The 16,290-nt window shown below is 44.1% G+C and overlaps 1 protein-coding gene across 1 annotated transcript in view; it reads left to right on the forward strand.

Moving 5' to 3' along the window:
* Positions 1–16,290, forward strand: part of TARBP1 (TAR (HIV-1) RNA binding protein 1) — a 116,624-nt gene that overhangs the window by 57,304 nt on the left and 43,030 nt on the right. The window contains exons 14-17 of the mRNA XM_050951553.1: positions 673–834; positions 3,228–3,421; positions 3,831–4,092; positions 4,186–4,374. Of these exons, the coding sequence (XP_050807510.1) occupies positions 673–834; positions 3,228–3,421; positions 3,831–4,092; positions 4,186–4,374 (807 nt within the window). The remainder of the gene's footprint in view (positions 1–672; positions 835–3,227; positions 3,422–3,830; positions 4,093–4,185; positions 4,375–16,290) is intronic.

Raw genomic sequence — 16,290 nt, forward strand, 5'->3', positions numbered from 1 at the left:
ATTTTCTGTCTTATTTTCTGTCCATTTCCTAATAGTTCCTAAAGAAGAGGAGGTGTTACCTCCCCAAGAGTAGAGAAGGCAGTAAAGTTCATGAAAGTACACAATGGGTGAAGAGAGGAGAAAAAGAAGGTGGTGTTGATATGATGTGGTGTGGAGTAGGAGAAGTAAGTGAAGGGGAGTGCAGAAGCTTGAAGCTAGAGAACAGAGGAGACATAGTGGGAAAGTGAAGTAGGGCGAGGGAGAAGTACACTATTTTCTTAAGACTCTGGTGAGACATCTGCAGAAGAAGAAAAAGCAGTGGTCCAGTTATCAAACAGCTGATTTTGCACTGAGAGCTTGAAACAATATATGGACCCACAGGAAGAAGGGCAGAGCTTGTGGTCAAATGGAGAGGAAAGGAAGTTTCTAGTGTTTAAAAAAAAAAAAAAAAAAAAAAAAAAAAGAACACTGGAGATTTCTTTCATAGTACCAAAGTTGTTGTTGGTTACTCAGAGAACCCTGAGGTGGAGTGGGGGAACCTGACAGGAAGGGAGAGAAGAAAGTGTGTTTAGCCACAAGAAGAAAGGCTGTTCAACTGTAGTTGTTGCTGCTGCTCCTGCCTTTTTCTAGCTGTCTCATTTTCTATTTATTTTTTCCCCTTTTTAGTGTTTCTATCTACCTTCTTCATTTTAGGTTTCAGATCTGGATCGTTGTAATTTATACTTAGCATTATTGTCAGAGCTGGTGAATTTATGCTCAGACGCTGGCTGGAAAAAGGGGCCCTCCATTTGGAATTTCATCTCTTCTCTGATAAATGCCTCTGTTAAAAATCTGCAGGAGACGGGCAATGAACAGGTAATTTTACAAGGGATAAATGGCATAACTATATGATACAAATATTAATGAATATATTACTTTACAGAAAACTCATTTGTGTAATTCATCTGCAGTGTTGTATTGCAGTGAAACACTCTGTTTCCTAAAGGACATTGTTAGTACTGTAGTGCTGTAGTTCTTTAAGGGTATACAGCTGCTATATAGCTAAAGCAATGCGTTGGTGGCAATAAACACATTTTTCTCAAATACAATTGTGTAGTGCTGAAAGGCCTTTGCCTAAAATACAGTAAAATGTTGGATAGTTTTGAAAATAGAATTACATTGAAACCCCATCCCCGAAACGTTAGTATTAATACAGTGTTTAATTTGCAAAGTCAAGAAATTCCAAAAGCTAACATTTTCTGTTGCAGTATTCATTCCTCCACGTTTTATAACCCACAGTTATGTATGTGTTATATGTAGAGTAATAGGTTAATATTTTCATTTTTCAAGAGAAAGAGAAAAGTTTGATGTGAAACATGGCTGAATTCATATTGCTAGAGGAACTTTAACTTTTGGAATTTCCAGACTCGACATTAATGCTTTGTCAAAAAGATTTTGGCGGGATTTAATTTCCTGTATGTGTGTGTGTGTCTCTTTCTTCCTCCCTTTTAAGTTAGTGGGACGTTAATGATTACTACAGTGGGAGCAGAATGTCTTTAACTGAGCTGTGAATGTGTGCAAAGTACATCTTTAAGTTGGTGTCTCTAGGTTTAAGGTATATCCTCTCCAGAATATGCATTCATCTTTTTCTTAAATCAAAATATTTTTCTCCCCCAATCCAAGCAAAGATACTAGTTCAAAAAGAGAGGAGGATTACATTCATGCCAAATCCGTATCTGTTTTTATTTTATGGTAGCCCTGATATTTTTTAAAAGGATAGAATTTTACAATGGGAAAAAATGTGTTTATTTTCAGCCTTGACAAACTGAAAAAATGGATGGACAGATTTTGCTCACTTTCTCATTTTTGTATTAGCATAAATCACTGTTACCCTTGGTACACAAACTGAATGTTTTGGTAAATTGTGTAAAAACAGAATTATATATTTGAAACTGTTTTTTAACCTTAATTATAGTGGCAGTGATAAACACCCTCTAATATCCCGATCCTGTCCTTGTCAGAACAAATCAGTAGGCTCAAAGAAGTTAAGAAATTAAATCATACACTGAGAGCAGAATGAGAAACAAAACACACTAGTATCATTTTGCATGACTAGTGGAAAAACAAGTTTAGTTTTTTTTTTTCAGCTATTTGTGATTTTATCATTATCATTTTATCAAACAAAAATGTCATTTGTGGATTAGTAACATATTGTAACAGTATATTGAGGCCTAACTCAGTAATTCTTCCCAAGTCCATACTTTAGTTGAATCAGAAGGGGTTTTCCTCAGTAATGAGTGTTTGAATAGAGTCTCTGTTAGTTGTGTGTTGTTGAAAGATTGCAGCAAATTCTTACAGCCATTCTTCATAGAGAAGGCGGGCAGAGGTTAGAAACATTTTCTGTGGTTCTGATAGCTGGAGGCATTCAGAAAATAGTCTGTTATAATATTGCATTTTGTACATTGCTGTACACATTGACGTGCTCAGTAATTTTTTATATAATCTTCTGACCCTTTTCCGCATCCCTACATACTGGTTCCTATATAACTTTACACACAAATTGATATATTTTAATTGGGAGTGAGCTGCATTTTATGCTGTAATAGGTAGCATAGTCTCTTCTGCTTGCTCTGCTTCTCAGACACAATAATTCCCCTTTAGTTGGAGTGACCATTGTTGCCTTCTAGACTGCTTTAACTACTCTCTCTACTGGCCTTGGAGGATTCTGGCTACATGTGCCGAATTTTACTTTTTGTTCAGATTTCCATAAATAATAGAAGTCAAACTTACAGTTTGTGAGAAATTTGATTTGTGGGAAAATATCCTTGTGTCAGGTATACATTTGAATATTTGCTTAACACTGTTTGCGACATAAAATAGAAAATATGAAATTAAGACTGACCTTAGTTGCAGTTCAGCCTTAACTGTACTGGCATAAGTGCTGTAATGTACTAGAATGAAATTAATTTCTTACCATTTCCATTATTAGTACAAATACATAAGTTAATTTCTGCACACTCAGTTGACTATGAATGTCATGTCATAGTCAAACTACAGGGTTGGTGCTGATAAAGGAATGCTTGTAATTTGTAAGATGAGATAAATATGTATACACACATCTGTTTTTCCCTACATTTTACTTTCTAATCAGATTTTCATATGTAATAGGATATTTTAAAGGTATTCAGTATATTTTTGTATATTATTCATAATTTATTAGGGGAAATATTAGTAGGTTGATTGTGTGATTTTTAATTTTTCATTACTAGGAACCAAAGCTTGAAGAACAGATTCAAAAAGCAGTTAGTATGGCCTCACTAACTGTGGTTTGTGAGATTATTGATCAGAAACCTGAACTTCAACTTAAATCTCTACACGCTGTTGAAACCCTAAAAGGTTTTATTTCCTCTGTTCAACTTAATCAAGTATTAAAGAAGCCTTCTTATATTGAAGAAAAAAATAGGTATGTCCATGCTACAGTTCAAATCACTCTCTACACATCTTTAATACAAACTAACTCTTAGATAACTTTTTTGGTAATTTTTGACAAGATAAAAAATTCGTAAGCGTTAATGAATTCAGGATGTCTAAGTAGCTAAATGAGTCTTCTTACTTTTCAGATCTAGAATATGGTGGAAGCGAAATGGATTTGCTCATCTTAGCTCTTTCTGTAGTAGACAGGGAATTAGGACTCAATTGATTCTTACTGAAGTGAATTGATATCTTTCCACTGAATTTAATAGGAGTTGAATTGGCATTTAGACTTTTGATTCTAATCTGCTTTCTGTTAGAACATTACATTATGGCCTATAGTTTGTATGTAAAAAAACTGAAGTATTAATATGGACTTAAAAGTATTTTCTCTGTTACAGTTTATTTGAGGAATCCACATCTTCTCAAGGATGGGGGAAAATCGTTGCAAGCTATATACATGACCAGTGGGTTTGCCTTCATTTTATTTTAAATAAGTATCATAAATGTATACCATTGTCAAATGATGAGACTCTAGAACTGTCTTTGCTTGCAGTCCAAAGGCCAATAAGAACTCTACAGTCTGCACTGGAAGCTCTAACTCTTTTGCCTTCTGACCAGGTTTTACCTGTGTTTCATTGCATGAAAGTGCTTGTTCCCAAGGTAAGAGACAAAAGCAAACCTATGGTCAGTAACAGTAATGAAGATTTTTTGCACCCAGAAATTAAACACTGCTTTCCTTCTCTTTCTTTTCAGCTCCTGTGCTCATCCGAATCTCTCTGCATAGATGCATTTGATCTGGCTTGGAAAGTTATATCCTCTTTGAGCAACACACAGTTAATATTTTGGTCTAATTTAAAAGCCTTTGTTCAGTTTGTGTTTGACACTGAAGTTCTTGCTATTGCTGCAAGTAGCAAGGGTCAAGCATATTCAAAAATAAAGGAGGTAAGTGTTAGTGTTCTTTTTTGTAAATGTATGTAAATTGTTGAGCAGAAGACATCTTTTCTTAAGAGATGATTTTTAGTTCTCTCAGCTATCTCAATGAATTTTTCTCCTCACAAAAGATGCTGGATTGAGAGCACTAGAGCCAAAGTCATTTTTGTTCATCTTCAGAACATCAGTGTATTCCACCCTTTCAGAAGGGACTGCCTCTAGGGGTAAGAAGGTTGTTTAATTTTCAGGTCCATTAAGTCCATGCTGTCTCTGCTGGTCCTGCCATCTAGGGTTCTAGTGAACGGTGGAGGGAAAATTGTCTACTGTGAACTACACAGAAAAAGAACATTTCTTGTAGATCACAAAAAATCATTACATGGCAATGACTTTTGGTCGCTACCAATCTGTGCTGGCTTCAAAATGGTGACCTACATGAGAGAGCCTTTATATCTCATTGCAATTTGTTTCACTCATCCAGTTCCCCTTTACTTGTTCCTGTGATATAGGTAATGAAAGGTACTGTACCTTTGACTTGTAAATTATTCACTTCCCTGCCTATCCAAGATTTTCTGAATTTTTGAAAATAATTTCAGTTTCCTTTGGTCTCATTAGTGAGTTTTTTTGCTATAATTTCATATCTACAGTATGCATTATTACTTGTATCTTTATCCAGTGGTTTATAGATCAGTTTTTTGTAACTTTGGTGAGCTGTTAGACATGAAGTTAAAACACTGTTTAAACATACTTTTGCTGCTGCTGTAGAGAGGTTTTTTTTTCCCCAGGATTCCAGAATGCTGAGTTAAAAATGTAATCTTGCAAACAGAGATTTTATTAACTTAAAGAAAGATGAATTTATTAACTTTGGAGTCAGTTCTATTATATTTTTACTTGCCATTCTGGAAAACAGGAAATCCATCTTTGTTGACTTTGGTGAGGTATGTCATTTGCTATCCTCCAGGAGTCCAGTTGCTTCAGCTACATTTGATGAAGAGAGAGGGGGAATTTCAGGAAAATTTTGAATTGAGTGAAAGCTCCTATTTTCCTGGTTTTTAGTAAAATCATTTTTGGCTGTTCATATTGATTATAAAGCTTATGGATTTTTTTTTATCATTTTTACAGTTAGATCCTTGATGCCAGCATGCAAGTTTATTATGGTTTATTTTGGCACCAAATAACTGTAGTCCAGTGTGGTCTAAATTGTAGCATTTTCTTTTGCTCCTTTCCTCATCTTTGTGTATATGTTTGATCAATTTATGAATTATGTTTTTCTTAATCTGTTACCTAGTAAATGAATTTAAAAAGTCACTGTTTACCATTAGTTACCACGTAGTGGTAGCTGAGAGTATTATTGTTTTTCCATTGTGTTTAGAATAGAAAATAAATGTAGTATCTCAGATGATACTTATAGTAGCTTAGTAAATATTGAGTTTTTGATGATGCCCACAGCAATATTAACCCAACAAGGACTTGAAGGACTTTGTGTGATCTCTTGACTAATGTCAAGACAAGAAAAACCTTTTACTCCACTGGCTTCCTACTTCTGATGAAAGAGGAAAAATATTCTCCCTTAAAAATATTTGTTTCCACTATAGATGATCAGTGCAATAGAAAGATAGCATATCCTTTGTGACAATACTGAAGAGTGAGTTGCATTAAGAGGCTACAAAATAATAAAGAACAGGAATTTCTTATGGCGAAACTAAATAATCTCCAAAAAGCTTTGTGCTTGTATTTGGCTGATAAAACCATAAATATTGGGAAGCGTTTTAAGAGTGTGATCTTGATTCTTCTTCAAATGCTGCCCCTGTGGATGCTCCATTTACAAGTATCAATGCAGCCCGACACTGTCGATCAGAGATTTATGATAGCAGTGTCTGCGCAAGTTGCACGTGTGCAGTAGGTGTCTTGTGGTGCTGTTGGTGCCGAGTCTAGCACGCACATAACCTGAGCCCTCCAATTCCTTGTCAATCATTCTCAGCTGAAGACTGAGCTCTGGGGCAGTGTTCATCACTCTTGCCAAACTTTTAGAAATAATAGTTTAAATAGTTAGTTAGTCATATGGAAAGTTGTAGTTAGTGTTAGTATTAGTTTTGTTGGATCAAAAAAAAATTTCCTTTCTCCCAGTTTACCTTCCCATAGTTCCCCCACTGTGGGTCGGTTAACCATGTAAGATGCCTGGCTCCCCAGGCTTTAAGCTATGCAGCTCCTGCTGCGAAGCAGTGACAGTTTCTGATGGACACTCCTTGTGTGTCCAATGTCTCAGTCAGGTGCATATCCATGAAAATGCACCCACTGTAACAACCCGAAGGTAAGAGCCTGGTGTGACTGGGATCTCTGACACAAAATGATCCTGATGGAGAAATGTCTCCAACCAGAGACAGAACAATGGACCTCCTCTCCGGGCACCCCTCCTTTAGGAGCAGAAGACATGCCTTCCTCTAAAAGACCGAGGAAGAGGGCACAGAAACATAGGTGGTCTTCTGCCAGGTCGATACCCCCGATGCCTACACATGCTTGGGTGAGCACCTATGACACTCCAGGCACCTCCAGCACCACTGAGTCCCGAGTGAAGAAGACATAGCGCAAACAGCCTATACAAACGGCTTACAGTATCACAGTATCCTGGACAACTTACAGTACCACACCATGTCCTGGATTCTACACTGGTGGACAAGACCAAAAAATGTATGCATTGGGCCTCCCCTTCCAACAGGAACCCCAGTCAATAGTAATTCCGATGGATGCCTCACTGATAGGCTGAGGTGCCCACATGCATTTGCACACAGTTCAAGGTAAATGGTCTCTTGTGGAGATTCATTTGCATATCAGTCTACTAGAGCTATGTGTGGTCCGCAATGCCTGCAGACATTTCCTACCTCACATAAAGAATGAATCCAATTTGCATAATGACTGACTACAGTGCCTGCATGTTTTACATCAGTCACCCGGAGGCACTCTATCTCACTCACTATACACCGTAGCCATAAAACTGTGGAACTGGTGCATTCTCCACAACACAAACAATTTGGCCTCCTACCTTCCCAGTTGCCAGAATGCAATGGTGGACACACTAAGCAGGTGCTTCTCTCAAGACCACAAATGGGAAATGAACAAGGGATTCCTGCAATCTGTATTCTGCCGGTGGGGCACTCATCTCATCAACTTGCTTGCATCCCCAACAAACCACAAATGCGCAATGTTCTGCTCAAAAGTGGGAATGGAACCACGATCACTAGGGGATGCCTTCTTCACCGCATGGGATGCACACTAATGTGCGCATTTCCACCAATTCCCCTGATATCAGGTGTGATACACAAGATACAAATAGACAAGGGCAAGGTCATCCTCATCATCCCGACGTGGCCCAGGCAAGCATGGTACCCTTACCTGATGGGCATGGCAATATGTGGCCCTCAAGCTCAACCTTGCTATCCAGACCTGCTTTCCCAGAACACCAGTTGCACTCTTCACCTGAGTATGAAAAAACTCCACCTACAAGCATGACTCCTGCATGGTTCCATTATGGTAAAGTAGCCTGTTCGGAGCAAGTTAAACATGTATTACTAAACAGCAGGAAAATGACCGCATGTAATAGTTACCTTCAGATGTGGGAGAGATTCTCCTCCTGGTGTTAAGAAAAATGTGTGACAGCCTCCACAACATCGCCACCATTAGTGTTGCAATACCCACTGGAGCTGAAATGCTCGGGTTTAGCAACAAGCTCAGTCAAAGTGTATCTTGTGGCTATTACAGCATTCCATCATGAGATTGATGGGACCTTGATCTTTGCGCACCCTATTACTAAACGCTTTCTCGCATGTCTCCAGAACATTTACTCAGAGGTTCGCTAACTTGCTCTGGCCTGGGACGTCAATCGGGTATTGACATGCCTCATCACACCACCATTTGAACCCCTAGTCATCTATTCCCTCCTTCACTTATCCATGAAAATGGCCTTTTTGGTCACTATTACTTCAGCCAGATGGGTGGATGAGATATGGGCTCTCATGGCTGATCCTCCCTACATGTTATTCTTCAAAGACAGAGTCGCGCTACATCTGCCCCCTAAATTCCTACTGAAGGTAACATCACATGAATCAACCAATCCATCTTCCCATGTTCTATCCCAAGCCTCACAGAACTCCCAACAGAGGCTGTCTTGCATACGCTGGACATCAGGCATGCGTTAGCATTGTACTTGGAAAGGACCATACCTTCCAGAAATCTCCTAGACTTTTTGTTTCTACTACCGACCATTAGCAAGGCTGTGCAATATCTACTCAGAGGCTGTCTAAATGGATCTCCACATGCATTCAGCATTGCTATTGTATTTGGAACACGGACCCTCTTGTGCACATGAGAGCACACCCCATGTAATCAGTTTCAACCTCAGTCGTGTTCCTAAACATTGTTCCGATATTAGAGATTTGCAGGGCAGCCACTTTGGCCTCTGTCCACATATTCACTGAGCACTATGCAATCACTCAAGACTCCAGGTCTGATGCCATAGTTGGCCTAACCGTATCTACCTCTATGACTCAAATTAACCCAAAGTCCCTCCTTCCTTCGGAGGGGCACTGCTCTACATTCACCTGAAATGGAACACCCACAGGGACAGCACTTGAAGAAAAGACGATTACTCACCTTGTGTAGTAACTGAGGTTCTTCGAGATGTGTCCCCCTGTGGGTTCTCCACTAGACGCCCTCCTCTCCTCTTCTTCAGAGTACTGCAGAGTGCTTACTGCGAAGAGAAGGAACTGGAGGGATTGGGTCATGCGTGCACTAGACGCGGCACCACAAGATGCCTACTGTGCATGCATGACCCATGTGGACACTGCTACCATAAATCTTCGATCGACAGTGCCAGGACGCACTGACACCTGAAGTGGAGCACCCACAGTGACACATCTCTCAAAGAACCTCAGTTATTGCACAAGGTGAGTAACCTTTTCTTTTTAGAGCTTTAAAAGGTAATACCCATTGGTTTTCTTTTCTGTCAGTTCATTCTTTTTGAGTGCATTCTCTTTGAAATTCACTTAATCAAAAAAAAGTTAAAATATAACAGTATCTACACAGTAATAGTTACATCATATTTAGCAGTAGCAATCTTGCATGGATCCCAGCTGAAAGAAGACATGCTGTTGCCTTAGCATATACAGGTAAAATAATTCCAAGTGATAGAAATCAGTATCTGACCTCTCTGTTTGGTCTCTCTCTTCACAGACCACCACACCTGGCAATCACATGCTCAGTGTTGTTTGAACCTATGAGCAGTAGCCATTGTTTGTTTGCTGCTGTTTGTTTAAATATTTGTAGTTTTTGTGTTAGTATTTTTATGTAGCGTTAGTATATTTTCATGCCAAGGTATATTTGTGCCAGTATTGAGAGTCTTGAGTCTCTGTGACAGCTATCGCATTGTCTGCAGTGGAACATACCATGGCCACAGGAATCAAGGAGATAATGAAGGTCTCCTATACACAACTAAGAGTCCAACCTACCTTCTATCCCTTCATAAGAAAATGAAGATAAAGTTCCTAAGCAGGTGTCTACTTATGTACATTCTTACCCTACTCCTTGGCAGTAGCTCTTGCCATTGACTCCTGTACAGTGTCCCTATAGTTTTTAGCTTAAGAGACCATTAAAAATTGAACTGTGGAATACTAAGTTGCTTTAGAAATATAGTTAAAATGTGTCTGCTGTCTGCCACGGTGGACTCTACTGGCTTTAAAACATTAGCCAAAAAGTGGGCATAAGGGTAGTTTTGAGCTAAAAATGGAGTACTCCCACCACAGAATACACAGAGAGGTGTCCACAGCTCTGTGCTTATGGTCTTATTTCTTCTGCCTTTTTCTTCCTTTCCACTGGATCCATACTAATGCACACTTTTCCATGGGTTTAAATTTATTTTTTGTATGTGATGGATTTTTACTCTATTGGTTAAGGAATCCGTGGAAAAGGATTTTAGGATTTTGTTGAAATGTACAGAAAGTATCATGCTTGTTCTCTGAAGGTTAAACAGATAGATGAAGAGCAGTATAGATCCCTCCTTCATTGTGGTTTTACCAACTCTTATCCTTGAATTTCAGAGAGAGAATTTCACGAGTCTGATTTTTTTTTGTAAGAATATTAAATATTTCTCAAATTATTTTTATTTGAAAGATCAGATATATTTCAGTATTTCAGTTAAAGATTCTTCCAGGAATATTTTAGTTTGTAGTAATCACAGCACTTTTTATGGTTACAGAGACAGCTCATATGGCAGTCAGAGGATTGTATAATAGTGGCAAAATAGTATCTTTTTCTGGAAATAATTTATTTTATTCCATAAAATCTTCTGCCTTCCCCAGGCTTGATTCTAGTTTAGTAAACCATTCTGAGAAGAAATCATAATTAAAACTTTGTTTCAAATTACATATTATATAAAATATAGCTGAACTGTTACCATTCTAAATCTGTTTTTTAGAGGTTTATCACTTTTTCTAAGCATTTCTACTTTGGGCCTGCAATTTGGGCTGAGTGTATTTATGGTTTTGGGGGTTTTGTGGGGCGGAAAAGTTTAAAATCTGTTCAGCTCCTTGAAATGTCAGAGCAATGACAAAGAAAGGTGGTTTCACATGTTAAGAAAATGCTTCGGACACACTTTTGCACTTTGGTAATTCAACCATTTTAACTTTAAACTTGCCATGGACTTAATCCTCCTTTGGGAAAATTAGAAAAAGTACCATTTGATATATATGAAGAAATTTAGTTTGGAAATAGAAATTAGATTTTTTTCCCCACTAAATTGTGAAACATTTCTACAACTCTAAATATATGCGCCTGTCGAAATAAACAGATGCATTTTTTCCAAATATTAGAGGGTCAGAAAAAGGCAAGGATTTTTACTTGTGTGAAAACGCTGGATCATTGTATTCTTCTTTGAGCAGTGTCCATATGGGCGCTCCACTCCTAGGTGCACTTGTGCCCTCTGCCCCTTTGATCAGAAATTTCTTATAACAGTGTCTGTTTGGCCTTACTCAGTCTTGTGCTCCACACCACTGCATGAACGAACCACCGAGTTCTTCTTCGAGTGATTGCTCATATCCATTCCAGTTAGGTGTGTGCGCCGCGCGTGCACATTCGTCGGAAAACTTTTACCCTAGCAACTCAGTGGGCCGGCAGGTCGCCCCCTAGAGTGGCGCTGTCATGGTGCTCGATATATACCCCTGCCGGCCCACCCGCTCCTCAGTTCCTTCTTACCGCCCGTGTTGGTCGTTGGAACAATGGAGCGCGGCTTAGCTGACCTCCACTTCCCTAGCTACTTGTAGTTCTCGTATATAGTTATGCAGTTATAATCCTTTTATATATATATTTGTATAGTTATATGTTTTTTTTTTCTTTGCTAACATAGTTAGTTTAGTAATAGTTAGCGGGGTTCAGGAAGTAGCCCCTTCCCTGCACCCGGTGCCGGAGCCCATGCACGGCTCACCGGGTTTTAAAATGGGCTCGGCCTACCAGAAGCCGATGCCAAAGGGAGATCTACACGACTCCTGTTTGAAGTGCCTCAGGGAATCACACTTGACAGCTAAGTGCCCCATTTTCAAGGCTTTTAAGCCGAGAACAAAAAGGAGCGGGACTTTCACTTACCCCTCCACCTTTGGCACCGAGCGATGATCAAGCGGCTGGTAGAAGCGCCTCCTCGGCACCGGACCCCGCCGGTACTGCCAAGGCCTTTCGGCACCGGCCGTCGCTGGCATCAGCTCGGCACTGCTCCCTCCCTCCAAGGTCGAGAGAGCCTACAATTCCTGCTGGTGCCTGATGGCTCCCCGGCACGCGCCGTGGTTGAGCCCCCTGCTCCTGCTGCTTCCGTGCCAACTGCATCGCAGCCAGAGAGCTCGTCTAAGTCGGATTGCCCGGCACCGACACCTGCAGAGGCACCAATGACATCGGCACTGTCGATTCCAGTCCCCCAGGGCCATTGAATCCAGTACCTGACAGCTCCCCGGCATGCGCCGTGGTAGAGCTTACTGCTCCCGCTGCTTCTGTGCCAGCTGCACCGCAGCCAGAGAGCTCGTCTAAGTTGGATCACCCGGCACCGACGCCTGCTGAGGCACCGACGACGTCGGCACCGTCGATCCCGGTCCCACAAGGGCCGTAGAATCCGGTGCCTGACGGCTCCCCGGCACGTGCCGTGGTTGAGCTTACTGCTCCTGCTGCTTCCGTGCCAACTGCACCGCAGCCAGAGAGCTCGTCTAAGTCGGATCACCCGGCACCGACACCTACCGAAGCTCTGACGACCTCGGTACCGTCGATCTCGGTCCCACGAGGGCCGTCGAATCCGGTGCCTGACAGCTCCCCAGTATGCACTGTGGTTGAGCCTGCTGTTCCCTCCACGCCGGAGACATTACCATCGGCGAGGGATCTCATTGCCATGACAGAGTCGATGCTGCCTGAGCATTGGAGGTGCGGGTAATACAGTCTCTTCATATGACCGTCCTCTGTCAGCACAGCAGAGCGGCACCGTTCATGATCACGGTCCCGCAGACGCTCCAGGTCCCGTCGGCACACCCGACACCACTTGCTGTCCCGGTGCTGTTTTCCTCATCGGTACCGGTCGCACTCGCCGCACCGGTCGGTATCCCGTTCGCTGACCCGCTACTATCGGCACCATTCCGACTCCCAGCACCGCGACAGGTACCGTGACTCCCGTAGCCTCTCCCCGAGCCTTGAGATCTCACTTGACCTCCCGGCACCATTCTGGTTGCAGGTCTGGATCTCGTTCCAGGTACTGGTACGCCTCCCGGTGCCGGTCCCCGGTGCCGAGTTGGGCAAGGTCCGATAGAGTCAGAGACTCTGCCCATGCCTTTTTTTTTAGTACCTCCATGGCCATCCAGACACGCATCCGTGTCATCCCACATGCGCAGATCTTATGCTCAGGACCACGATTCTGATACGCCCCCCGACAACCTGAGGTGGAGGAGGTCCCAGAGGTAGAGGACCCGGTATGGGGCCCTCTAAGGGGTACGACTACTCATCTGTCCGCTCTCCTCTCTGCTCACTAGTCTTTCAGTCTGTTAAGGAGAAGTATTGGCATGGCCAGCGGGTGCCAGCCCGAAACTGAAGGAGGCTTGGCGAATGAACCTACTTGGCCGCCAGGTGTACTCTGCAGAGGCCCTGCAGCTCTGGGTAGCAAAGCAACAAGCCTTGCTTAGCTGCTATAATTATAGCACCTGGGTGAAGGTAGTTTAGTTTATGGAGTTTCTCCCTCAAAACTCCTGCCAAGAGTTCGCTGCCGTCTTGGAGGACGGGGGAAAAAAGGTACCCAGAGCGTCCCTCCAGGCCTCGTTGGACGCAGCAGACTCAGCAGCCAGGACTCTGGCCTTTGGTGTCGCCATGAGGTGCATCTCCTGGCTTCAGGTTTCAAACCTCCGGCCGGAGCTGCAGTATGCCATTCAGGATTTACCCTTTGTTGGTAAAGGCCTCTTCGCGGCAAAGACAGCCCCAGGCTGCGAAGCCTGATGGACAATAGGGTCCTAATGCGCTCTCTCAGCATGCATATGCCAGCGACCAAACGCAGCCCTTTCTGTCCCCAGCCGCCATACTCTGTGCCTAGCCAGAGACAGGACTTTGGCAAACGGCGAGGCCAAGGTGGTCGCAGACGAACGTCAGGACCCCTAAAGAGTCAAGGTCCCTCGCAATTACCACTGGGACCAAAGACGAACCTTCCAAGGTGCGCCTGAGGGCGGTGTACCAGTCACAGGCCGGGATCCCAATCCCGCTTTCTCCTGGCGTGGCCCCAGTTAATTTCAGATCGCTGGGTCCTGCGCACGGTGGAGCATAGGTACCACCTCTAATTTGTTCCAGCCCTGTCCCCCTTCAGGGACCCCTCTCACGAGCAATTCCTCGTACAAGAGGTGCAGACGCCGACTGACGAAAGGGGTAAGGGGGTCTACTCCCGTTATGCCCTAGTCCCCCACTCGAACGGAGGTCTCAGACCTTCCTAGTCCTGCGCGGACTCAACCAGTTTAGGATAAGGTTGAAGTTCCGCATGGTATCCCTGGGAACCATTATTCCATCCTTGCCTCCTGGGGGCTACTATGCCGCCCTCGATATGAAGGACGCGTACTTTCGCAACGCCATCTTCCCTCCGCACAGGAGATACCTCCGCTTTCTAGCCAACCGTCAGTACTTCTGGTTTACGGCCATAGTCGCCGCCTACCTTCGCTGATGTCGGATATGCGTTTTTCCGTATCTGGACGATTCGCTTATCCGAGGAGACTCCGAGACACAAACCACTCAGCACGTGGGCATCGTCACGGTCTTATTCACAGGTCTAGGCCTGATGATTACTATAGAGCAATCCACTCTGGTTCCCACGCAGAGGTTGGACTTCCTAGGGGCTATCCTGGTCTCCGACCTAGCCGGAGCCTGCTTATCACAACTGCGGTTTTAGGCGATGGCAACAATCATCCGAGGTCCGCAGACTTTCCCAACGACCTCGGCTCGCACTTGTCTCAGTCTCCTGGGTCCATGGCTGCCTGCAAGTTTGTAACCAAACACGCTAAGCTCCGCCTCCGTCCTCTCCAAGTCCGGCTCACCTCGGCGTACCACCCGGACAGGGAGCCAATGGTCATGGTAGTCACCGTTCCCTCGAGCACCTTAGGCTCCCTAGAGTGGTGGCTAACTCCCTCCCTGGTGTGGGCAGGGATGCGGTTCCATCTGCCCCAGCCCTCACTGCCCCTGACGACGGACGCGTCCTCTCTCTGCTCGAGTGCTCATGGTCACCTCCAAGCTTAAGGCCTTTGGTCTTCTCGGGAGCTGGCATTCCACATCAATGCCCCAAATATGAGAGTAGTCCGCCTGGCGTGCCAGGGGTTCCAGCGGCAGCTGCGAGGCCGTGGTATCTCGGTGTTTACAGCCAACACAATGGCCATGTGCTTCATAAATAACCAGGGAGGGACATGGTCCTCCCTCCTTTTGTCAGGAGGCCATCCATTTCTGGGACTTTTGCATGGCCCACTCGATGGAGCTGGTGACGTCCTTTCTCCCAGGCGTTCGGAACGCCTTGGCGCTTTGACTCAGCAGGTCTTTCCTGTCTTACGAGTGGTCACTCTGCCCCATGTGAGGCGTTCTGCTTTCCAGAAGTGGAGATTTTTCCTCACATAGACCTGTTCACTCACCGCGAGAGCAGAAAATGCCAGATGTTCTGCTCCTTCCAAGGTCTCTCCTCGGGATCGATCTTGGACGCATTCCTGATGCCGTGGAAAGGCCAACTCCTTTATGCCTTCCCGCTGTTCCCACTGGTTCATTAGGTCCTACTCAAACTCCGCAGGGGCAGAGCGCGCATCATCATGATCACTCCAGCGTGGTCCAGGCAGCACGGATATACCACGTTGCTTGGCCTGTCAATAACCGACCCAATTACCCTGCCACCCCACCCAGACCTCATCACTCAGGGCCACGACAGGCTTCGTCACCTGCGTAACTGAGCCGGGGTGACAGGAAGCCTTCCACCTGGTCAACGTACCGGGCCGAGTGGAAGCGTTTCTTCTACAGGTGCAATACGCTCGATCTTGCTCCTACTGAGGTCTCGATCCCCTCTATTTGGCCTGCCTCTGGCCTTCAGCGGCAGGACCTGGCGGTTTCATCGCTGAGGGTACACTCGGCAGCCACCTCTACCTTCCAGCCAGGCTAAGGTGGACGTTCCGTGTTCTCACACTCTATGGGTTCGAGGTCCCTCAAGGGCTTGGAGCGCTTGCACCCTCGGGTGCGCCGCCCAGCCCCAACCTGGGACCTCAACCTAGTTTTAACCAGACTTATGTCTCCCCCATTCGAGCCGTTCGTGACCGGCCCTCTGCTATACCTGTCTTGGACGACAACTTTCCTCATAGCTGTTACATCGGCCAGACGAGTCTCCGAGCTCAGAGCTCTTACGGGGGTTCCGCCGTA

This window comes from Gopherus flavomarginatus, chromosome 4, assembly GCF_025201925.1.
Source record: "Gopherus flavomarginatus isolate rGopFla2 chromosome 4, rGopFla2.mat.asm, whole genome shotgun sequence".
NCBI lineage: Eukaryota > Metazoa > Chordata > Testudines > Testudinidae > Gopherus > Gopherus flavomarginatus.